Source organism: Sarcophilus harrisii, chromosome 4 (assembly GCF_902635505.1).
Source record: "Sarcophilus harrisii chromosome 4, mSarHar1.11, whole genome shotgun sequence".
NCBI lineage: Eukaryota > Metazoa > Chordata > Mammalia > Dasyuromorphia > Dasyuridae > Sarcophilus > Sarcophilus harrisii.
This window is the reverse complement of record NC_045429.1, coordinates 419,525,873-419,552,204: the sequence shown is the minus strand read 5'-3', so window position 1 is coordinate 419,552,204 and position 26,332 is coordinate 419,525,873. Positions and strand designations below refer to the sequence as shown.

Here is a 26,332-nt window from a genome sequence, read left to right as displayed (position 1 = left end):
GTTGCAACTAAAGGGGCATTGTGGAAGAGTGAAAAGAATGCTGGATTTGGTGTCAAAGGACCTGGGCTTGAATCCTTGCTGGGCTACCACGTTTCTTAACCACAAGGGATATCAGTTTCCTCACCTGTAAAATGAAGGAATTGGATGAGAAAATTTCTAATGTCTAAGTTCTAGCTTCAAATCTATGATCTCTACTTTTTTTGGACCTTGTAGTGACAGATAAGATGAAAGATATAAAAGCTGCATGGGTCTATTATAGTTGGGCTTTCTAATTTGGAATTTGATTAAACTGATTGGGTTGAAAAATCTTTTTCATCTGATGTTTCATTAAAATTCTTCTGTAAGCTGGAGAGAATTACAGTTTGCCCTAACAAATGAACTTTATATTCTAAACAATTATGGTCTTTTTATTCATATTTTTGCAGTCTGTGGATTGGAAAGCTTTTTGTATGTACCTGAGTGTTTTAGGAAAAGTAGCAACAACAACAGAACAAAGCTCTAAGGAACGTAGGAGTAAAGAGTCCCTGGGAATACAATGACATGCTTTTATTAAGTGCTTATTTAAGTGTTCAATGTACTGTCCTAGGCACTAGAGACATAATATTTTTCCTTTAGTACTTCAAACCCTCTAAGGTCCTAGAAGGATCGAGACTTTTTCATTGTGATGCTCCTTGCCCTGAATATAATTTGTACTTAATTATTTGTTGAATTGAATTGGATGGATGTCATTCCCACTCAAAGCTCTTCTTCCAGTGGTAACAAATAAAGGATGTTTAAGAAAAATAGACAATAAATATGAGTTGGAGATGGATGGATCGGATGAGTGGGTGGTGAACCAGCTCAGTTAATGAACCTTAATTATTTAATATTTAAGTCCAAAAAGTGTTTGCGAATCCTGTTTAAAGAATAGCTGGATTGTTGATTGTTTTCAGAACAGATTGTTTTCTGTACAGCTGCCCTCCTCTGCTATGGTAGGTTTTTGAGAAATAACTGTATGTTAAGAAAACTCTCCAGGGGTTTTCACACCTTTTTTCTTCTTTCTAACTATACCTAGAATGAGCAGAAAAAGGCAAGGTATTGATGTACAGCTTGTCTTTTGTTTGACTGATTCACAGCACTTAGAAAGGGGAATCAGAGGGGCAGGATAGAATAAAAAGAATGTCAGTTTCTCAAAAGCAATTTGGAATAGGAGTTTCAATTTTTTAAAATACTAAGAACTATGGAAAAAACCTTTTCTTTTCAGTTGTGTGGGTAAGCAAAGGATGGACCCTAAAATTAAGGCTGGGCTGTTCTCATGGGGTGTAAGATAGTTTTGAAAACTAACATCTCTGCATAAGGGGATTCATGTAGGTAGGTGGTTGGTCTGTATGACCTCACAAGTCATTCCCAACTCTAGTTAAGTGATTGTAAGGCAAAGAACAAATACTGAATCTAATGGCATTCATTATTGGAGATTGGAAATAAGCAAGATGCAAATGACAAAGTATTTTGGTTTGCTGTTACTACTACTACTACTATTACTAGCTACTATTTGTGTAGTGCTTGAAGGTTTGCAAAGTCCTTTACACTTGTGAGTGACAGATTGTTGGAGACCAGAGAGCTAACACACCTGTCTCCATTACTGCTCTGGGTAATCATGGAACCCCTAGTTCATGGGGAGAGTGATTCAACCTTTCCAATCCAAGAAACTACTCTCTGACTTTGATACTGAGTAGTTAAAAAGCTCTCTATTCCAGCCTTTTCTTCTCTGTGTGTTCTCAACCCTGATTTTTAGCTATGGATTCCACACATTTTCCAGCTGACTTCCTTGTTTTTATTGAAACATATTGCAATGCTGCCAGAGTTGCCGATGTAAAGGCAATTGGAAAGGCAACAAACACAAGTAAAGGGCTTTGTAAACCTTTGTAATTGCCACATTGTAATCACTCCCATTTCACAGATGAGGAAACTGAAGAGAGGATGAATGACTCTCCCAGCTTCACACAGTTACTAAGTGTCAGATGTAGCATTTGAATTCAGATCTTCCTGACTCCAAGTCCAGTGGTCTAATCCACAATACCCCCAGCTACCTAAGAGTTAAAATTAACAACAAAGTTGTTAGGGATATTCCCTGTTCTTGTTCTCCCTCCTTGAAGCTAGCACTGTCTTTTACTGTCACGGGGAAGGGAGGGGGCCAGTGGATATATAATATCACTTCCCTGTTACTCTCTCCTTCTCCTCAGAGAGCAGCATCTCGGTAGAAGTAACCAGCAATGCCAGCACCATCCTGGAGGGAGAGAATCTTCACTTTTCTTGTAGCGTACGAACAGTGGACAGAACCCAGGGACGCTTCTCGGTCATCTGGCAGCTGTTGGACAGACGGAATCGGCGAAGTAACATCATGTGGCTGGACAGAGATGGCACGGTACAGCCTGGCTCTTCCTACTGGGAGCGTAGCAGTTTTGGAGGCATCCAGATGGAGCAGGTGCAGCCCAACTCATTCACTTTGGGCATCTTCAACAGCAGAAAGGAGGATGAAGGCCAGTATGAATGCCACGTGACCGAGTGGGTACGGGCAGTGGATGGCGAATGGCAGATCGTTGGGGAGCGGAGAGCTAGCACACCTGTCTCCATTACTGCTCTGGGTAAGCGTGGAGTCCCTAGTTCATGGGGAAAGTGGTTCAAGCTGGTAGTCTGAGAAGCGACTCTCTGACTTTGGCATTGAGTAGTTGACCGAGACTCTGTTCCAGTCTTTTCTTCTCTGTGTGTTCTCATCCCTGATTTTTAGCCCACATTTTCCAGCTGGCTTCCTTATTTCTATTGGAATGCATTGCAATTCTGCTATCTATAAAAATCCATTTCCTTGTTAGTATAAAATAAATACCTTGAGATTTGTGAATGCCCAAGAATATTAGATTTAGTTTTCGTGTGGTAGTTAAGAAGGCAGTTCTGTAACATTTATCTGTCCAATACAATCAGCATATTGGATTTTATAAGACTGGCCTGCTCTGCCAGTAAAGTAAATAGGCCTGCCAGTTCTTGGACTGATGGATGCCCGATTGTGAAATCATCGGCCTTAAGCAAAGCTGTGCTCTGCTTCCTGAGTTAGGACCGCACCTACTCCTAGAGGTTGCCCTGGGTAAGCCCTTTGATAGAATTTTCCATAGGTCAGGCAGTATCTTTGCTTCCTTTCTCCCAAGATAAGCATGAAATTGACTTTCTGGGCATTTAATCCAAAAGCTTGACCTGTTTTCTGGCATAATCACACAGCCCAGATTTCTGCCACGGAAACTTCTAGTGATTAAGATGCTTGATCAGCTCAAATGCGGAAAATGGGCTGTAGGCAGAGGCAGGGCTGGGAAAGATAATGTAATGACTGGCCCATTTGTCTGATGATGGCAGGTTTCTTCCCGCCCTGTGTAGTGAAGAAGCTATAGGAAGTGGAATAACTTTGTCAGGACTGGTCATTGGATTGTTTATTACCCGACTGTCTGCCTAGGATTCGTCAAGGAGGAAATGTTTGCCCAGGATTGGTTGAGGAGGGTCCATAGCGACTGAGTTTCCAAAATCCTTCTGAGCATGGATGTGTGGGACTTGGTTCTTTATACTCATTAACTCTCATCCCCATTCATCCCTTCCCCCCTCCCCACCTCTCCAGTGTAAGCATTGGTAAGGAAATTATCTCCCCTTCTTAGGAAAAGGTGGGGGTGGGGGATGGCAACCAGTGATTGAAAGCCTTACCTCCTCATTTAAAGACAAATATTTTCATATCTATAAACCAGTAGGTCATTTATGTATGGGTACCTTCTTCCCCTGTAGGAACACGAAGGTAGTCTAGAGGATCAAATTGATAATGGATGAGGAAAGTGCTTTGAAAAGTAAAAAGCTCTAATAAATGTAAGATGGCATGATCTAATTAGGTCAACTCAATTTCAATGAACGCTGTGTTCTCTAATCCTACTGAGTGCCTGTGAGAAGTACCACAGGCTGCTAGAGATGTGAGAGAACTTTCCATAGCATATTATTACATTTCTCACACACCAAAGCCCTACTTTCAGCCTGTGATGTCGTTGGAGTGCCAGGTTTTGGTTTTTTTTTTCCTAAGGATATGGAGATTCAAGATGGAGAATTACAATTTCTGACCTTCAGTTGTCTAGTGGGGCTCTTCAACAAATGCCTATACAAATAATCCCAGGCTCTCATGCCATTGCTTCATTAGCAAATCAAGGTCACTGCCACCTATGATTTTCAGTCTACTAACCTGAAAATAATAATCATGAAGAATCTTAATTTAAAAAATTCAATTTTCAAGAAGGCGTCAACCTACTTTGGCAAAGGGTGCTCCTTTTCTCTCTGCAGGATCTAGGTGTGCACAACTGACTCAGTCTTTACCCAGGAGCCTCCAGTAATCTTTTCTTTTTTTAATTAATGAATCTTTGCACTCATTATTGTGCGTATGTGCACACTTGAGTGGGCCAACCTCAGAAGTGTTGTGTTATACCTTTTAAAGGAACCTAATGTGTTCTGCATCCCATCACAGGGTAGTACTTCTCTTTGTCCAGAGTGAAGATGTAGAATTGGCCTTGGTTATTTTTTTTCTCCTCTCAGAGCTCCACGCATTTTCCAGCTGGCTTCCTTGTTTCTATTGGAACGCATTGCAATGCTGCTACCTATAAAATCCATTTCCTTGTTAGTATAAAATAAACATCTTGAGATTTGTGAGTGCCCAAGAATATTAGATTTAGATTTCGTTTTCATGTGGTAGTTAAGAAGGCAGTTCTGTGACATTTATCTGTCCGATACAATCAGCTCTGTCTCTTACTCTGTTCCTGCCTGATTTTTTAATGTACTCATATCTTTTGCTTATAATAGAGATAGTGTAGGGGAAATTAGATGGCACAGTAGATAGAGCATTGGCTTTGGAGTCAGGAGGACCAGAGTTCAAATTCACCTGTGTGACCCTGGACATGTCACTTAACCCTGATTGCATCCACAAAAAATAATACACGGTAGAGTGATATAATGAAGAGAAGACTATTTTTGAGGCCAGGAAAGTCTGAGTTTGCCCATGTCACATATTGACTTTGTGATAGTCTAGCATTTATAAACCACCTACAATCTATTCGGAACTTGGGGGGAAAGAAAGAGAGAAGGGTGGGGAAAGAGGGAGAGGGAGTGGAAGAGAGGGAGGAAAGGAGGGGGAAAGGGAGATACAATTATGTATAAACAAGATAAAGACAGGATAAATTCAGAATAGTCTCAGAAGGAGCATATGGCAGCTAGGTGGTGCAGTGGATTGTGTGCTGGACCTCTAGTCAAAGTACTTACTTCCCCGAGTTGTTATGATCAAATGAGATAATATTTGTAAAATACTTAGCAGAGTACCTAGTGCTTAACAAATGCATGTTCTTTTCTTTTCCTCCAAACTTAACACCTTGAATGACAGACATATAGTTTGTCACCAGGTCCCTTTCTATTGTCAGGAATTATAATACTTTATTCTCCATTTAAGAACCCCAGATCATCTCCATGAGTTGCTAGAATTTTAGTGAAGTACTATACTGCTTTTTTACCCCAAAGTTCCCAGTACTTATGGAATTACAGGACTGCTTCCTATCCCTAATCCTATGTACAGGGCACCTTATTCCCTGTTTTCATAACTGTTGATTCAGTGGATTATGTGTTATGTTACAGGCCATGTTTTTGTTAGTTGTTTATATGAAGACTTATTATTGAGCAAAATTTTATTGGAGGACCAGGACTCCTTGTGGAGGAATGGGGAACAGTCAGTAAGCATTTATTTATCACTTATTGTATGTCAGGCTCTGTACTAAGGGCTGGAAATACAAAAGGAAAAAAAAAATTAACATTGTAAACAGACTAAGGTTGTAGATTGTAGGTGGAGTTAGTTTCTTGGGCCAAGTTCTATTTAGTTTACATAGCATGGGCTGATGTACTATTTAAAGGCGAGTCATCTACATGCACAAAAGTATGTATGGGCTTTGCCAGCCTGGTATAACTAACACTAATATTTTTGTATTCCATTCTGGTATTGCTTGCAAAGCCATTCTCCCAAACCTGTGAAAGCGTATCTTCTTATTCCCCTGTCCCTTTTATAAATGAGGAAAATGAGCAAGTGGCACAGGATGGCAAAGCTAGTAAGTATCAGAACCCAGATTTGAAACTTAATTTCTAGGCTGCTTTCCTGAAGTTAGAAAGATCTAAGTTCAAATGTGACCTCAGATACTTACTAGCTGTGTGACTCTTAACCCTGATTGTCTCCACAAAAAAAAAAAAATTAGTAATGAAGATCAAAATAAAAGAGATAGTGTGGTATAGAACAAAGAAGGCTATTCTTAAAGCCAGGAAAACAAGAGTGTGACACTGCAGTGTGATGATGAAAATCAACCAAAGATAACCCAACCTCACCCAGTGAATATCACCCGATGAATCATGGTGTCAGGGTTTAGGAAAATTACTAATTCAATCAAGAGAGTTGCCTGAATAGCTAAGGTCTTCAAGGCTCATGAAACACTGTTGTAATGGTATTCCAATGGCAGGCCAACTGGACAATAAAGATCCATTCCAGGGAGCGTGCCAGTATGCTATACCTGGTGCCAACCCCTGTGGCGGATGTTTGGAGAGCCCACTGCCTGAAAGCAGAATGGCAGACCCTGTCTGCTACTATGGATGGAGCCCAAGGAAGCATTCTGCATCTGTTTCCCATTGACTTCTTGTGTGATGATAGAAAATCTTTTTATTGGCTACTGAACCAGAATTGAATGTTTTTCCTTCTTGCCATGGGGTATAAAGATGAACCTCTGACATTTGGGACCATAACTCTTTCCCTTGGAAACACTTCTGCAAAATCTAAAGGGGAGAGCTGGACCTCTCCATTTCACGACATCATCCCATTCAGTAGCAAGCAGCAGGTTCTTCAAGCATTTATCCCATTCATCCTTTGAGGACTGGACTTTCATTAGGTAGTTCTTCCTCCCTCCCCAATATTAACATATCATAATATCTTCCTTACATTTACAGGAAAGAATCACCTCTATAAAATCCACTCCATTTGTCACCAGCTAATGCCTTAAGTTTGCATGGAGAAAGTAGAAAAGACAATAAAGAGAGAAGAGGGAAAGAGGCTCCTCTCTAGCTCTCTCTCTCTTTCTCTTCCTTTCTGTATTTCTGTCTTTCTCTCTCTTTCTTTTTTTTCTCTCTTTCTCTCCTTTTCTTTCTTTCCTCTTCTTTCTCTCTCTCTCTCTGTCTCTGTCCCTGTCTCTGTCTCTCTCCCCTTTTTCTTTTCCTCCCTGCAATTAAGAGAAAGATTCGCAAAAAGAAAGCACCTTTATTCTCTCCCCTGGAAAACTATTCTTTTCCAGTTGAAGTTTCAATGTTGGTTAATCCCAGGTTCCATTCTGAAGTTTGTTTGGAATCTCTAAATTTGAAGCTATTCTGTTATTTAGGTCTCACAAGCCTTTGTAATGGGAATGTCATTCAGGCCTAGCCAACATGGAACTCCCAGTCATCATTAAAAAGCTTCAGCTAAGCACCTGATTGTGGGCCCTCTAAAACAGATGTCAACACTCAAAAGGCTGATACTCTAGGAGCTTAGAATTCACAGACTCTCCAAGCTGGACAGGACCCTAGATTTCATCCAGTCCCAGTTATCCTGGCCTTTTCAACAGTGCTCTTTATAAGCCTAGCTTGACATTGTAAGTATCATTGATTCTAAGAAATAATAACGGTACATCGGAAATGAAAGGAACCAAGAACCTTATTCTTCTCCAGTTCTAACAGGGAGACCCAGGGAAATCTCCTGTTATTACAGAAAAAAGGATTCATAACTCACTTACAACAAGTGATTCCTGATCTTGGACAAGTGATAAACTCCCTAAGTTTAAATTCCTCCTCTATTAAAGGAGAATGTTAAACTGGGCGATCTTTGAGGCCCTTTTCTATTTCTGAGAACTAGATTTCTCTGCCCAAGTGAAATGATTTCCATAGAGTCTAAAATCCTTTTTCTTTGTTTTTTTTTCACCCTCTCTCTAGAGACTGGCTTTGCCGTCACAGCTATCTCTCGCACTCCTGGCGTAACCTACAGTGAATCATTTGACTTACAATGCATCATCAAGCCCCATTACCCCTCTTGGGTCCCAGTGTCGGTGACCTGGAGGTTCCAGCCTGTGGGCACCATTGAGTTCCACAACCTGGTGACTTTCACCCGGGATGGTGGGGTTCAGTGGGGGGAAAGGTCCTCTAGCTTCCGAACGCGTACTGCCATCGAGAAAGCAGAATCCAGCAACAATGTACGTCTGAGCATCAGTCGGGCCAGTGACACCGAGGCTGGCAAATACCAGTGTGTGGCCGAGCTTTGGAGAAAAAACCACAATAGTACCTGGACCCGACTGGCAGAGAGAACATCCAATCTATTGGAGATAAGAGTCCTGCAACCAGGTAAGAAGATCCCATTTGCCTTAATCTGGAGACATAGGCACAATAACCTGTTAACTTCCTTTTCTATAAAACTCTCAACAGAGCCCTTTTCGACCTATAGAAATAGGAATTTGTGGAAAGAGTACAGATAGTGGATTTGAGGCAAGTCAGTGGGACAAGGGGCTGTTTCCTTATTTGTAAAATGATAGGAGCAGAGTTGTCAAAATCAAGTACAAACAAGGGCCACCAAATCATATAAAAGCTGTCTTTAGGGCCCGCATACTGGTTTAGAAAACCACATGTTAACATTTGTGTGCTTCGTTGTATTTTTATCTTGTTGAATATTTCCTGATTACATTTTAATATGATTCCCAACACATCACCATGTGTTTGGCAATGCTGGGCTGGATGACCTCTAGGATTGCTTCCAAATCTAGTTCCAAGATTTTGCATTTCTAAGATTCTCAGCACATTCATCTCTGACTCATTTAAATATTAATTTGTACTTGAGCAATATGACATATCTCATGGATGTTGATGATTACTCAGGAATTGTGCTATAATTGAATTAGTCAGCTTTATTTAATGGGGAAATGTAGAAAAAGAAGGTATTCTCCATATTGACTCATTACTTACCCTCTGGGAGCATTTGTGTTACTTACTAAGGTAAAGGCAGCTAACACAAATCATAGGTCAAGAGAGTTGAATATGAATTTAAATTCATTTTGTGTCTTTTTTTCTTTTTAATCTACACCCCAACTTCTTAAACTGCATGTTACAGCCCCATATGAACTCTTATAACTAAAATGTAGGGATCGTTAAATTGTGATTTATTATCAGTAAAGTTTGACTTGTATACCTGTTCTATATATCTATATACCCAGGGCCATGTAAAAATTCCGTGAGTAAAAAGGGGTTTCAAGTAGGAAAAGTTTAAGAAGCCCTGATCTAAACTATTACTTAATTGTTGGGGCAACTCCCAATGTAAAAATTCCCCATGGCAAGACAGATTGATGACTCATTTAAAACTTAATGGGTCAGTAGACTGTGACCCAAAGGCCAAATCAAGCCCACCACATGGCCCAGGAGCCAAGAAATACTTGTACATTTTTAAAATGAAATTTTAAAAAATGTAAAAGTTATTCTCATTCTAGGAGGCATGGTGAATAGAGTGTGGGGCCTTAGCTATAGAAACTGTCATATGTTAGTTAACCCCATCCCTAGCACCTAGCACTAAGAATGTAGCAAGTGTTATAGATAATAGACTGATTTAGTCGAGTAGTGAAAAGCTGGGATATGTTGTTTTTATAAAGAATTTTAGAGTCCATATAGTATATTGTTGATATATATATCAACAATATAGTATATTATATAGTATAATATACTAGTATATTATAAACTAGTATATATATAGTATATACTATATTATATAGTATATATAGTATACTATACTATATAGTATAAACTATATACATAGTAAAATATATTATATAAATATATATAAAACAATAGTATAAGATATAGTATTAACTTTATATATAGTATCCTATTTTATGTAAATATATAAAACTAGGTATAGTATCATATAGTATTGTATAATCCATGTAGTATAACATATATAATATAAATAGATATGCAATGGATCATACATTATAATATAATATATTGTGTATATGTAAAACTATAGGATAATGTATAGTATAAACTTTATATGTAATATAATATAAACTATACATATAGTATAAAGTATATATTAAGCGAATAATTTGGAAGACTTGTTGACTCCTTTATGATAAAAATCTTTTCTGATTATGGGATTGAGTATTTACTGATTAGACCAGAAACATCTTAACAGAGTCACAGAGTATTAGATGCTGTGAGAGTTCCTGGAGGAAATCTGAACTTGTGTCTTCATTTTGCAAATCAAAAAAACAGCAGTTCAGAAAGAAGCAAGTTGACTAAAGTCATATAACTAATTAGTGCCATCTAATAATGGTACTTACATCTATATAGTACCTACTATGTGCTAGGTTCTGTGCTAAGTGCTTTGCAAATATTACCTCATTTGAGTCTCACAACAACCCTGAGAGGTAAGTACTATTATTGTCCACATTTTGCAGTTGAGAAAACTGAAGCCAAGAGAGCTCTTCCAAGGTCACATAGGTAATGATCGTCTGAGTTGGGATTTGAACTTGAAGTCTTCCTGATTCCAGACAGAGCACTCTATTCAGAAATACCTGTATCTGAGAATCAAACCCAGGTCTTCTGGCTCCTACATCCTATATATTCTTTTCTTTGTGAATATAAGAGAGATTCTGGAAATGATTTTTTTTAAGAATACTATTTTAAATCTTTTGTTTTTAAAACACCTTTATTTCTAAATCTATTATTTCCCTGTTCCCTACCTAGGAGATCATTCCCTGAAACAAAAGACAGAAGAAAGTGGAAGGGGGATATTTCAACAAAATTAACTAAACACATAATTTAAATATGACTGTATATATGCATTGTTCCGCACCCCAACCCCTTATTTCTACAAAGAAAAAAAAAAAGAAAGTGAATTTTCTTATGTCTTTTTTAGAGCCATACCTGGTAAATGTACAGTATTCTGGGGTGGGTTTTTTTTGGGGGGGGAGAAGTTATTGTCTTTTCTATTTATGTGGTTGTAATCGTTGTGTATATTATTTTTCCTGGTTCTGCTGGTATCACTTTGCATCAGTTTGTTTCCCTGAATTCTTCACGTTTATAACTTTTTACAGCACAGTGATTCTTTTATTTGTTATATACCGCAGTGTGTTTAGGGGCAACTAAGAGGCACAATAGTGCGCAGGGTGCAGGACCTGGAGTGTGTGACCCTGGACAAGTCAGTCCACCCTATTTGCCTTAGTTTTCTCATCTGTAAAATAAGCTGGAGAAGGAAATGACAGACCATTTCTGTATTTCTGCCAAGAAAACTCCAAATGGGGCTATGAAGAGTCAGATACAAATGAAAAAATGATTTAATAATAACCACAACATTTTGTTTAATCATTTCCCGACTGATGGACATCTTACTCTGTTTCCTGCTCTTGTCTACCACAACAAATGCTACTGTGTATGTTTTTGGTGTATATGTCAGTCATTCTGCCAGCAAACACTTATTATCTGTTATGTGCAAGGCACTGTGCTACGTGCAGAAGATTCAAAGAAAGTTAAAAACAAGCAGAACAAAATGGAAAACAAAAAACAGTCCAGTCCCTCCTTTCAAGGAGTTCAAAGACAAATGGGGAAGATTAGGTAACAAACAACTATGAGCAGAGAAGAGATATACAGGATAAACTGGAGGTAATCTCAGAGGGAAGATACTAGATCAAGGAGGACTAGGAAAGGCTTCTTGCAGAAAAGAGGACTTTAGCTAGGACTTGTAGGAAGTCAGAAAGTGGAAATGAAGAGGAAGAGTATCCCAGATGTGGGGGGACAGCTAGTGAAAATGGTCAGAATTGGGGAACAGCAAGAAGTTCAATGTCCCTGGATTATAGAATCTGTAGTGGAGGAATAAAATATGAGAAAACTGGCAAGGTAGGAAGAGCATGAAGGGTTGAAAAAAGTGAAACAAAAGGATTTTATATTTGATCCTGGAGGTAATAGGGAGCTATAAGAAGTTATTGAATTGGGGGATGGGGGAAAGAGAAGAAAACCCTTCACTTCAAGACTAAATTGACAGTGACATACAGATGGGAGTGAGGAGAGACTTGAAGCAGAAGGACGTACTAGAATGTTATTGCAGTCATTTAGATATGAGATAAAAAGAAATTTTATCAGGGTGTTTATAGTGTCAGAAGAGAGAAGGGAAGAGAGTGGTGTTAGCAAGTTAGAGTTGAAAGGACTTTGACAGTTGATTGGTCTGGGATGTTTGGGATGATATTTGGGAAGATAATGGTATCTCATCAGTAACAGAGTTTAGGGAGAGTGTATGTAGAATCTTTCTGTCTTTGACCTGTTTGGAGTATATGCTTAACGGCAGTCTCTGAATCAAAGAATATGAACATGATAGTAACTTTTTTTTAAGTATAATTCCAAATTGTTTCTGGAAATTGCTTTTAAAAAATAAATATTTTTGAAATCAAAGTACTTTACATTTTTAAATAAAAATAAAGGAATTTTAAGTAAGTTCATTTAGTTATGGGAATAGCAGTGAGCATTAGTTAATAAAAGACTTTAGTTAAATAATCCAGAGACAGACAAAGAGACAGAGACAGAGAGATACATAAAGAAAGAGTGGCCACTAGAGGAGAAAACTCAGTAAAATGTTAAATCCTTTAAGACAGGAACTGTGTTGAGGGTTGTTTTTTTTTTTTTTTTTTTTTTTTTTTTTTTTTTTTTTTTTTTTTGTCTTTGTATCTGGTGTCTGATATGCATGTGATCTTTGTGGAATTAGATCAAAACTGATATGGGAAAATTAGGAAAGTTAGTTGCCTTGTGTGACCTTGGGCAAATCAATTTCAGTGTTTGAGCCTTTACTGTAAAATGGGAGTGCTTATTGTAAAGCAGTATTTATTGAGTATATATATATATATATATATATATATATATATATATATATAAGAAATTAGTGCATATGAGTTGTGTTTGAGATATATACCCTAAAAGTACATGATTATGACTAACAGGAGTTAAGTTAGGGCCTTGAAGAGCAGCATTACTGCTAGGGAGTGTCAAGCACGAGGGAGGATGTATCCCATTAAGTGTGGTTTTTTCCCACCTTATTAAATATTTATGCTTGTAGCACTTAATATATTCCAAATTGTTTCATATTCACTTTCCCTATTATTCCTCAAACCCATCTGGTTTAGAAACTGGTGTCCTCATCTTACACCAGAGATGGAGGAAAGAGGAAGAAGGAGGCTGTGATTTCCCCGAGGATCATATATTTGCATGTACTCTTTCTAGTTTGTCTGTTTTTACTTTCAAAATATTTTATCTTCCTTTTTTTGTGTACTTGAGATGTCAGAAGAGAACAGTCTAGTCATACTGCTTGGGGTTTGTTTCTTGGGGTTTTTTTGTTATTCTGTTTTGTTTTGGGTTAGTTGTTTTTGTGGGGGATAGGGAATGCGTAGGTGAAGGGAAATCTTTTTGACATTTATATTTTTCAAACCCCATGCTATTTTTATAGAGATCCGTTACCTCCCTTCTGTGTTCTGTATCCGTGAGTCCTAAGCTATGATCTGTGGAACTGAGTTCCAGAGAAGCACTTTGGTGCTCTTTGATACAAGATTTGTTTTTGGTGCATATGGTAAACTGATGCTCACTCTGCCTAATGGCTTCTTTGATCATTGGAAATTTCAGGTATTTTGTTTTGTTTTGACTCATTCACCTTTCCATTCTCTTAGTGTAGAAGTAGTTGCTTGCCTCCTGCATCTTTCATAATGTTTGGCTTATTTTTGGTATCTAAGTATTTCTAAGTGCTTCTGATTGAATGGTTCTCTTGGATGAATATGCTGCTCTATTGTCTTATCCCTTAACCTCCCCTCTATTCCTTGGCCATCTTCTGACTCCTAGAGTTAAATGGAAACCCAAGGGGATGTATTGTTGCTTGACTCATACTGCTCCCTGAAGAGTCAGTGTTCACCATGATGTTATTTACTCTAAGAAAGCTATCTTCCTTGTTTATCCATTTGTATCACCAGAGTGTGACTTTGCCATACAGGGGGATGGTACGAACTTGGAATGATTATCATTGGTTTATTGCCATTAGGATCACAGATTTGTAGCTAGAAGCGATCTTAGAATTCATTTAGTCCAGGGCCCTTATTTTATAGCTGAAGGACAAAGACCTTGCCCAGGGTTCCCCAGGTAGGGAGTAGGTGATAGAGCTGAGATTCAAACTCAGGTCCTCTGATTTCAAATAATGTACTCTTTTAGTTGCTCTTAGGTTGCTCAAGCTCTAAGTTCTGCTGACTTTCCTCTTTGGTTAAATCCTCAAATAAAATTAAATTAGAAATTGGAATGTTGAGTCAGGTGGAAGTTAAGTAGGTCTGAATCAGGGAGGAGGGGAGGCTAATATCCCTGCTTCTAATCATTGTCTACATTAAAGTGTTGGATCCATTGTTACCCACCCACAAAGGAAACCCAAGAAATTCCTGAGAGGCAAGTGCAGGGCCATTTGCTCATTGCCAATGGGTGGAGCCTAGCTTGACTCCCACTCTTTCGTCAGTTATGTTCAAGCCCCTATGAGAAACTCAGTAGGGAGAACTTTTGTCTTTTTATTTTTTGTTTTTTAAGCCAGGTTGACATATTTTGATTCCTAATCATTTTTTACTCTTTTAATTTTGAAACTTAATATCCCTCCAGTTTGGGCCAACACAAAAAGCACCCTACCACTGTGTCTCTCCAAACACAGAAGCAATAAGAGAAATGTCAGCACTCATTTTCCAAATGTTTACAACCAGATCTTGGTCTGGCTATTAAATATTGCACATTAAAATTGACAGAGCAATAAACAAGCTTATACTTGGACAGCCTCCGGTGGTAGAAAGCTATCCTGTCAGTAGTTGCCTTGCTCCTGGGACTTTGCTGATGGGCAGTCGGGATGAATATTTAATACCCTGTGGATGTTGCCAAACCAGTTTTCTTCTGTTCCTTAATGCTGATCTGGCTGTTTGGGGGCTTTTCCTCTGATTTTTATTCAAGAGCATGTGATCCACTGACTCTTTGTCACAGCTGGATAAATCGACTAACCAGTCACTTGGATTGTGGTACTCGCTTCCCCTAGCTTCAGCATCTAGGAACTTGCTCCCTTCCCATAATTTCCCTCCCTCTCTTCCAAATAGTTTAAATTTTTTTCTGCACAGGCAGAGATAATTCCCTGCCTTCTACCTTGGGTCCATGTATCAAATTTAGTGAACAGACATGGCGTCAAACCCAAAAACTCTTGGGTTTGAATTCTGCCTTAGACCTTTGGACCTGAGTTCAAATCCAGCTTTAGACACAGCTGTGACTCTGGGTAAATTATTTAACTTAGTTTTTTTTATTTATAAAATGGGAGTGATACAACATAATATTTTCACTTTTTTGTTGTTGTTTGCTTGCATTTTCTTTTCTTTCTCATTTTTTCCCTTTTTGATCTTATTTTTTTTGATGCAGCATGATAATTGTGGAAATATGTATAGAAGAATGTTTAATATATATTGGATTACTTATGTCTAGGGGAGGGAGTGGAGGAAAAGGAGGGAGAAAAAAATCTGGAACACAGGGTTTTGCAAGAGTGAATGTTGAAAACTATCCTTGTATGTGTTTCAGAAATAAAAAGCTTAAAAAAAAAAGACGGGTGACAGTGTCTACTTCAGTTAATGTTGTTATTTCTGTTCACTTGTTTAATTCCTGTCCAACTCTTTGTGACTCCATTTGGGGTTTTCTTGGCTAAGATACTGAAGTGGTTCACCATTTCCTTCTCTAACCCATTTTACAAATGAAGAAACTGAGGCAAACAGGGTTATGTGACTTGTCTACGGTCACATAGTAAGGCTGGATTTGAACTCAGGTCTGGCTCTATATCCATTGCCCCACATAGTTACCTTTATTTGACTTTAGTGTGCATTGAGATGTTCTAATATAAAGCACTTGACAAATCTCTAAAATGCTTTACATATATAAATGTCAGGTAGTATCATCATCATTGTCTTCCATCAGTGGCCTAGGGCTTCTGAACAAAGTTACTCACTATTCAAGCTGCTACTGGTGGTAGTAAAGAACTGTATGTGGAGGCAGGTGGGGCAGGGCTAGTGCTTGAAACTCATCAGAGTGACTTCATATAATTCTTTCAACAAATGCTTCTGAGTTACAGAATTAATGGTCTATTTAAGTGGGACGTTGATAAATTGGAGCATATCCAAAGCAGGATATCCAAGATAATGAGGGAACTTGTATCATATTATAGAATTGTTTTTCATTTTTTAATTAAATATCTATTTAAAAAATTAAATATCTATGCTTCCCACCCCCCAGTATTATTCCTTCCCTATCTCCTCCCCCCACCATCAATAAGAGAAGGAGTGGAGAGATAGGAGGGAAAAGGAAACAAAGCTCTTTTAACAAATAAACACAAGTATATTTTGCTTGACATACACATATACCCAGTCAAAACAAATCCTTATGTTGGCCATGTCCCAAGACCGCATACCCCAATTTGTACCCTGAATCTTTTGCCTCTCTTTCTAGAACAGGATAGCACAGTTTATCATGGATCCTTTGGAATCGATATTGGCCATTGCATTGATCAGGATTCTTAAGCCTTTCAGTCATTTGTCTTTACAATGTTATTGACACAATATAACTTGTTCTCCTATCACTTTACTTAGCATCAGTTCAGACAAATTGTCCCAAGTTTCTCTGAAACCATCCCCTTCATCATTCTTATAAGCCAGTAGCATTCTGTTCCATTCAGATACCTAACTTGTTCAGCCATTTCACATCATAAAATTGTTAGAAGGAACTGGAATTGTTTAACCTGGAGAAGATTGTTTTTCAATATTCTTCATGGGATCATAGTGTTTGGAAGGGACTCTAGATGGTCCAAACCTAAAACGTGAAACCGAGTCAAAGGGCTTAGAGTTAATAAATGGCATGATGTCATTTGTAACCAAATCTTCTATTTCAAATCCAGCACTCTTTTCATTTTACCAAACTACTTATATGAAAGGGTGTCAAATGTAGAAGAGCTTGGTTTTATTCTGTGTGATTCCAGAGGACAGAACTAAGGATAGGGAGGGAAGAAGGAGTGTGAAGGAGGAGTAGAAGGTAAGGCAAAAAGTATGGCATCAAAAACAATTTCCCAGGATTTAGAGCTTGTGGCAATGTACTTGGCTGCCTTGTGAAATAAGGTGTTTTCTTTCACTATAAGTCTTCCAGAAGGGATCATTCTTGAATGTAGACATACTCTTGCTTCTTCTACAGGGTTGGACTAGTTGAGTTCTAAAATCTCAGTTAGCTCAGATTCTATAATTTGGAATATAGATACCTGCTGTGGGCAAGATGCCATAGTAGTTACTGAACAGGGAGTAGGTGGGAGTGGAGGAGGGTAGAGGGGAAGAGAGAACATGAGATGATATATTAGTGCTATAAGAAAGAAGCAAAGAAGGACCCATGGGAATTCAGAAGGTAATTCACTTTTGCTGAAATAGATAACAAATGATGTATTACCTAGGAAATATACTATCAATAAAAAGATGCAATGGTTATATATCAATAACCAATGAGAATTCTACTAGCATCTTGGGGATATTAGGGAGAAAACATGGCACAGTTAGGTGGAGCACAGAATGCTAGGTCTGGAGTCAGGAAATCTTTAGATCAAATCCAGCCTCAGATACGAGGTGATTTGTGACCCTGGGCAACTCATTTAGCATCCTCGTGTCTTAGTTTCCTTATCCCTAACATTGGGATGATTGTTGCATCTTTCTGGCAACACTGTTGTGAGGAATCAATGAAACAATATTTGTAAAACACTTAGCATAGTGCCTAGCATATAGTAAGTGCTATATAATAAATTATCATAATCATCAGAACATATATATGGGAGGCCAAGTTTCTATCTAACCTCCTTGCGGAGAATATCCATATCAGAATAATCAGAAATTCATTGGGATATTTGAGATATGACAAGGCTTCATGACTGGGTAATGGATTTGGAGGCCGACCTGAGTTCAAATCCTGATTCTTCCAATTTCCTTTGTAATCATTAGCATGGCATTTCATCTTTCTGTCCTGTAATTTTTCCATTAATAGAATGACAAGGTTGGACAGGGTGCCTTCTAAGGTCCCTCTCTCTGGAGCGCTTTAGATTTTCTGATCCTTGTTTTACTTGAGTCCTCCGTTTCCCAAAGGCTTGTTCTGTCTTCCAAGACTGAAGCCTTTTTTTAAAAAAAATCTCTATTTACTTCCTTACTTGGTATCTGGTCAGGACAAATAATTCTGCAGTTTACGTATGTAACTGCTGTGGGCCACGGTTGTCAGTAGTGTTAATATAGCAACTTCAACAACAAACAAACATGGCAGCTTTTTAAAAAATGCCTGTTGCATGCAGGGCATTGGGAGAATTCAGATTTTGTCTCTTGTAGGAGTTCATAGTCTATGAGAGATAAGACAAACATAGATAACTATGAAATACAGTTTAAGATTGTGCGTTGGAATTATAAAACAAATGCTATATACTTGACAGCGTGGGGTACTGGTTAGAAAGCCATTCTGAAAGCTAGGAAAGCCTTGCTTTTGAATCCTACCTCAGACTTTAACTTGGCATTTGATCCAATCATTTAATGACTCTGAGCCTTAGGTTGCTTATTGGTAAAACTTGATTTTTTTTTTAAAAAAGTGCTTATTGGCTCATGGACTGGGGTTTTTGGACCTTAATCATTTGAAGGGGATGGGACTCAGTTTCTCGGAATCTTTGTTTCTTTATCTATAAAAAAAACTGTTCATCTCAGTAGATTGTTAGGAGGAATGATCTGCAAATTGTTGAAAGGATGAGATGAGGTCTAAGGGGACTGGAAATTATTAGTAGTTAGCCAAGTAGTCATGGAAGATTTTCTGGAGAAATGGACATTAGAGTTGGATTCTGAAAATTTCAAGAGAGTTCACTGAGACAGGATTCTCCCTTGATGTGAGGAATAGTGTAGACAAAAGCATATAATTAAGAATGCAGCATCTAATCTGGCACTTGTGTCCCAGGAGTGCCTGGGTGGAGGAGGGGAAGAGGAAAAAGTAGGGGAGAAAGAGGAAAGCTCTAGGAGTATCTGGAAGAGATAATTGGATTTAATCTGGAATTAGGGGCCTAGCTTAATGAGGGACTCATTTTGGAAATTCTCCAACAGAACAAATAGTCAGGGGATAACTTAAAAGTAAAGCAGAATGCACCGCATTCCATCATTAAACAAGATGGTGCTGCTACCACTGAAAGTGATGGATCCTGGCTCCTGAGATTTCTGGTTTCATAGAGGCTGAGAGAGAGTCAGTCGTTTAACAAGTGTTTATTAAATCTTACTCTGTGCCAAGTATTGTTTTAGGCACTGGGGATATAAATATGAAAGGAAGGAAGGAAGGAAGGAAGGAAGGAAGGAAGGAAGGAAGGAGGAAGGAAGAGAGGGAGGGAGCAAGAGAAGAAAGAAAGAGGGAAGAAAAGAAAATTTTTTCTCAGTGAATTTACAAAAAGTACATATATAAATATATACAACATAAAGATAAAATTAGTTAAATACAAAGGCTTTTGGGAGGAAAGGCACTAGTATTTGGGAGCAGGAAAGACTTCATGCAAAAGATAACACCTCAGCATCATTTTAACGTACTTTATGAAACAGAAGGAAGGAGAGATAACATTCTAGGATTGGGAGACAGCCAATGTAAAATTATGGAGATAGGAGCTATAGTGTCATGTATGAGGGGCAGAAAGAAGGTCATTTTGTCTGGGTCATAAAATTCTGGAGAGTGAAAGATGACCAATGAAGCTAAAAAGAAAAAAGATTAAGTAAGAGAGATTAAGATTAAGTATTAGATTAGAGATCAGAGATTAGAGATCAGATTAGATTAGATCAGATTAAGTAAGAGAGTCACATGATTAGATATGTACTTAAGGAAAATTATTCTGGTAATACTGTGTAGAATGGACTGAATTGGGGAGAGAGTTGAGGGAAGAAGACTAATTAGGAGACTGTTATTTTATTCTAAATGATGAGGAGCTGGACTGAAGGGTAGCACTTTGAAGAGAGAGGAAGATTTCATATGTGAAGATAGAAATGGCAAGATTTGGCAATTTTGGCTATGTGAAAATGAGGAAACAAAATAACCCAGGTGATAAACCTTAAAAAACTGCCTTTGACAAAAATTAGGAAGTTTGGAAGAGAGAAAGATTTTGGGAGAAAGGTAATGAGTTCCATTTTGGACACATTGAGTCATGTCTTTGGAATATCCGGTTGGTAGTGTGAGACTTAAAAGCTCAGGGGATACATTGTATATAGAAGTAGATATATAAATTAAATAGATACATAAGTATCAACAAACATCCATGACTTCTGTGTAATTAAGTCTGTGGAAACTGATAAAGTTACGGAGAAAGATTGTAAAGGGAAGAGCGAAGGGGATCTAGAGTAAAATCTTGAGGAATACCCACAGTTAGGTCTGTTATAGATATAGAACCAAGAAGACTGAGAAGGAGTGATGATCCAGAAAAGAGGTGAATTGGGAGAGAGGAGAATAGATGAAAACATTGGGAGGAGAAGAGAATATTTAATAGTGTCATATGCATTAGATAAATCAAGAAGATTGATGACCGAAAAAAGACTACTCAATTTGGCAATCCATCATTGGTAACTTTGGAGGAAAAGAGAAGTTTCAGGTGAATGATGAGGCAACCACCAGATAGGCCTAGTATTTTTGTAATTTAAGAATTTAACAAGAATGTTAGCCATTTAAATAGAAAGAAAGTGCTGCAGTATTGGTCAGTTACCCAGCCAAGAATGTATAACTGATTTCACTGGATGTAGGAATGTACAATCAGCCTCAGGCTACAGACGTAACCCTTGCTGGACTTGAGATGTGGAAGAGAAAAATAGCAAGCTTGGAATAGGAGTTGAGCTCTGGCCTGCCTGCCAGCTGTGTGCCTTATTCCCCAAATGCCTTTCTTTCCAATTTCTCAACACTTCACAATATTTTGATGTGAGGAGAATAAATGGAAATGACTTAAAAAAAACACACAACAAAAAACCATTTCTTCTCTTTTGATTCTTGCATTCTGTGCCCAGTGACTGTGTTGCTGTTTAGTCATAGGATACCAATTTAACATATGCAGTTTCTATAGCAATTGAGGTTTCCTTAGTAACGGTTGCAAAAATAATCTGGCCCCAATTAATAATACATTTTAAGGCTATTTCTACACTACACTAAACAACCAAATTATTTGGCAAAGAACCAGATAATTCAGATGGTATCATCTGTACTGATCTCATCTGCATATGGAATATTTGTTTGGAAAAGCTTTTAAAAAAAAAAGAGGGGGGTGGCGGAACTGGATGTTGCATGTGTCACAGGATGCTTGCCAGTCCAAAAAATCTGGATCAGTTAGCAGGTGTAGACTGGCAAGCTAATATGAATCAAATTTCCCAAGCTTTTGAGCTTTCTACCAAAATCTGCCCTCGAAGGTCTGTCACTGAGTAGGAAAGAAAGCTGAATGTTGGACTTAATTAACAAAAATATCAAAGCAGGAATAGGGCATTGAGAAATGGGATTTTCCACAAAGAGATGTCTAGTAGTTTGTCAGTAAGCTTTTTTCCTCAGTTTTATTGACCAGTAGCTTGGGTGGTATGTATGTATTTATGAAAATATGACTTGTTCTACAGATATCCTTAGGATGAGGCAGTATGGTATAATGAAGAGTCATAGGTTTGGAGTCAATGTAGATCTAAGTTTAGATGTTACCACTGATGCCAGTTGTCACATGAGGAATTCCTTATCTTTCAAATAGAAATAGCCCTTTATTTTGCCTCTATATTATTTTAGGATCATCTAGTCTGACCCTTTTATATTACAATTAAGGAAACTGAGGCCCAAGGAGTTCAAGTGAATTCTGTCAGTCACACAGGTGGTAAGCATCAGGGGCAGGTTTGAATCCAGCCTCTGAGTCTATTTTAGAACCAGTATTCTTTCTTTTATATCACATGCCTTCCTCATGGGATTGTTGTGAAGATCAAATGTGATAATGTATATAAAAATTTGATAATCTTCCAAAGCCTGATTCATAGTCCAGGACTTAGACTGAGACACACTTTCAGTTCTTTCTCTCCACTCTTCTTGTGATCAACAGCACACATGGACTAGACAGCTGGCTGGATTACGCACATGCAAACACACACACACACACACACACACACACACACACACACACACCAGTTGTGACTTAATCCATTTTTGGTTCTCTGAAAGTAACTGGCCCTTTTGGGAATGAGACTTGGACTATGGGTCGCACTGCATACTAACTAACTAGCCAGAGCCAGCAGAAGAAAATCAGCTGTTCTATCCAAGTGTGCTCTTCGAGTTTTGCTTCAGCTGCACCTGGCACTGATATCCCATACTTCCATGAAAACCAAGAGCTTGGCCAGCAGAGGATGCTGGAGCTTCATCAGAGCATAGCTTTTTGTGTTCACCAGACTGACCTCTGGCACAGGCTCTGTATGGGGCAGCCTGTAATCAGCAGATTTTCATTCTTCCCTGTCCCACTCCCAAGTGAGATTTGGTTCCTATATGAATAAAGCTTCATATAAAGAAAGAATGGAAACCTACTGACCTTGTTAGCAGTAACTATTTACAGGGAACAGAGGTAGCCATTACAGCCTGCTAATAAGAAGGAACCCACTGTGGTAATAGTTGTATGTGATGGAGATTTCAAGCAATCTTAAAGTTATTTGCATACATGCCTCGGGGCAAATAAGATGTTTCAGCTACAAAACCTAGAGTAGTACTCCCTTTAGGTGTAGCTTGTGCCAGATTATCCTTACAGAGCCTAGTGAATAAAGCATTTTTCCCTTTTGATCCAGAGATCCCGCAGCTGAGTGTCCACACCAAAAAGGGCAATGATAAAAAGGTTCCATAACACATCACAATATTTATAGCAGCTTCTTTTGTAGCAGCAAAGAAGTGGAAACAAGGCAGATGCTCATTGATGGCGAAATGGCACAATAAATCGCTGGATGTGAATGTAATGGTAGATTATTGTGCTGTGAGACATGGTCAAGAAACATGGTGGAGTTAAATGAGCTGATGCAAAATGAAGAGAGCAGAACCAGTAAAACCAGGTACAAGATATATAACAATGGAAATGGATGGAGGCTGAGGACCTGCTATAAATCTCTGTTTTGCTATGTATCTAGTCTAAATACCTATTGAAGTGTTATTGTTACGACTCAGTCATGAACAACTCTTTGTGACTCCATTTTGGGTTTTCTTGGCAAAGATACTGGAGTGGTTTGCCATTTCCTTCTTCAACTCATTTTATAGATGAGGAAACTGAGGCAAACTGAGTGAGTGACTTGTCCATGGTCATACAACTAATAAGTGACTAATGCTGGATATGAATTCGGGAAGATGAGTCTTTCTGATTCCAAACTCAGTGCTTTAATTACTGTTCCACTAGTTGCCTCATACCTGAAATAACAGTATCAGAGAACAGATTCCCATTGAGGTGACTCAAGGCAAATTATTTAGTCTCTCTAGGTCTTAGTTTACTTTTCTGAGAAAAAAAAATAAATGAAGAGATTGAAGCAGATTTCCAGTTTCACCTTTGAGCTCTTCATCTGTGGTCCTATCACAATTGTATGAGAATTAATCTCATCACAAATTAGCTCATCATCTCTGGAGTCAGTTCTTCCTTCTCTTTCTGGCACCCTAGTACATTTGGCAGAAGGGAAAAAGGAACAAGGGTCTCTTAATAGGGTGACTATTCTTCCTTTTATTCTCTCCTTTCTCACCCAAGCACCTATTTTCCCTGGGATAGCCCTACCCCAATTTTCTCTGTCACTTTCTGCCATGTCATAGACCAGTGATTTAAGGCTGGAAGACTACTCAGAGGCAATCTAGACCAGCCCTCTCGTTTTATAGATGATGAACTGAGATGCAGAGAAGTGTCATTAGTCACATGAGTAGTAAAGTCTCAGAATTAGAGTTCAAGGTCATTTGGTCATAGATCTAGAATTAGAGGTTATCTCTTCAAAATTTTTTACAGATAAGGAAATTGAGATGCAGGGAACTTAAAGTAATACAAGTAGTAGCAGAGGTGAAATTAGAATCCAGGTCTTCTTACACCATCCTCCTCCTTGCCTCCGCCTCCCAATTCCCTTCCTTACAGATTATCTCTCTTTATACTGCATGTATCTTATATGTTCATGGTTGTTTACTATCGCCCCCATTAGAATATGAGCCCCTTTGAGGACTGTGATTGTGGATTTTCCTTTCTTGTAACATCAGCATTTAGCATAATGGTCAGGCTTGGTAGTATAACTGATTCTCAAGTTAGTTTTCTTTCCATGGTGCCATAATCTTCCTACTCCATCGTGTTGCTTTTCAGACTCATCACGATGATGATTATTAAAAAAGAAATGTGATCTCCATCCAGGCCCTAGGCCCTAATTCTTCCAATTCAGTTTCTTGTAAAATCCTGATCCCTTGAATTTCCTTATTTTATGAAAGTGGAAGGAACATTCAGGAACATCCATTGGTCATATATCTACATTTAAAGCACAAAACAACAAAATAATTTTTCATTAAAGTAACATGAACTTGGTTGAAAGCTTAGTGTGAAAACCTATGTTCTGATCTTGGATTTGCTACTTACCCATGTTAAATTGGACTCAGTAAACCATACGAAAATTTCTAAATCTTTGTCTACTCATAAATGAACTGAAATCACAATTCCAAATGGCAGTCTATCTCTTAATATACAATCTTTCTTTTAGTGACAGAGACCATACTACCATTTTGAATTTAGAATCTGAAGCCTCATAACTTTACTTTGACATAAAATCCATACCACCAGTTCCTATATACCTTGTTTTCAGTCAAGACTAGTAGTTTGTTTTTGTTTAGTTTTTTTAATAGTATTTTATTTTTTCAATTACATGTGAAGACATTTTTTAAGATTCATTAAACAATTTTTGGGGGGTTTCAAATTATTCTCTTTCCCTCCCTTCTGCCCTCCTTAAGACAGCAACCAATCTGATATAGATTATACATATGCAATAATGTAAAACATTTCCATATTAATCATGTTGTGAAAGAAGAATCAGATCAAAAGGAAACAACCATCCAAAAACCCTCCCCCAAAGTGAAAAATAGTATGATTCAATCTGCATTCAGACTTCATAGTTCTTTCTTGGGATCTGGATAGCATTTTCCATCATAAGTCCTTTAAAATTGTCTTGACTCATTGTATTACTAAGAAGAGCTTAGTCAATCAAAGTTGATTATCTCACAGTGTTGCTATTATTGCGTACAATGTTCTGGTTCTACTCACTTTATTCAGCATCGATTCATATAAATTTACAGGTTTTTCTGTCCATCTGCTCATCTTTTTTTTTTTTTTTTGCTGACGCATTTAGGGTTAAGTGACTTGCCCAGGGTTACACAGCTAGGAAGTGTTAAATGTCTGAGGCCAGATTTGAACTCAGGTCCTCCTGACTTCAGGGCTGGTGCTCTATCCACTGCATCATTTAGCTGCCCCTGTTCATCATTTCTTAAAAGAGCTACTAGTTTGGACAAACGTTAGTGTGTGAGATTTATACATTGAAATCCTCTCAAAACCTGAACATTCACTTTGAGGAGGGCTGCCTTTTTTTCAGTGTATGGGAGAAGAGATAGTGGATGTTTTGCTTATGGTTGGTGACCTGTCTTCTCTTTTCTTACAGTGACAAAGCTACAAGTGAGTAAGTCCAAGAGGACCATCACCTTGGTGGAGAACAGGCCCATCCAACTGAACTGTTCGGTCAAGTCACAGACCAGCTTGAACTCCCACTTTGCAGTCCTCTGGTATGTCCACAAGCCTTCTGATGCTGACGGAAAGCTCATCTTGAAGACCACTCACAACTCTGCGTTTGAGTACGGCACCTATGCTGAGGAGGAGGGCCTGCGGGGGAGACTCCAGTTTGAGAGACATATGTCCGGTGGCCTCTTCAGCCTGACTGTCCAGAGGGCGCAGGTCAGCGATAGTGGCAGTTACTACTGCCATGTGGAGGAGTGGCTTCTGAGCCCCAACTATGCCTGGTACAAGCTGGCAGAAGAAGTTTCGGGTCGGACTGAGGTCACTGTGAAACGGCCAGGTAACGTGTGTGGGGTCACCTCCCTGTCACCAAATAGGGAAACCTCCAGGGTGTGAAGGGATTGTGGGATCAGAGCTTTTGAGCTG

At 38.5% G+C, this 26,332-nt stretch overlaps 1 protein-coding gene across 3 annotated transcripts in view; it reads left to right on the top strand.

The window, feature by feature from the left end:
• Nucleotides 1–26,332, top strand: part of IGSF3 (immunoglobulin superfamily member 3) — a 128,066-nt gene that overhangs the window by 84,159 nt on the left and 17,575 nt on the right. For all 3 annotated transcript variants that reach the window (XM_031967367.1, XM_031967366.1, XM_031967368.1), the window contains 3 exons: nt 2,223–2,624; nt 8,032–8,436; nt 25,836–26,246. In XM_031967367.1, coding sequence (XP_031823227.1) covers nt 2,223–2,624; nt 8,032–8,436; nt 25,836–26,246 — 1,218 coding nt within the window. The remainder of the gene's footprint in view (nt 1–2,222; nt 2,625–8,031; nt 8,437–25,835; nt 26,247–26,332) is intronic.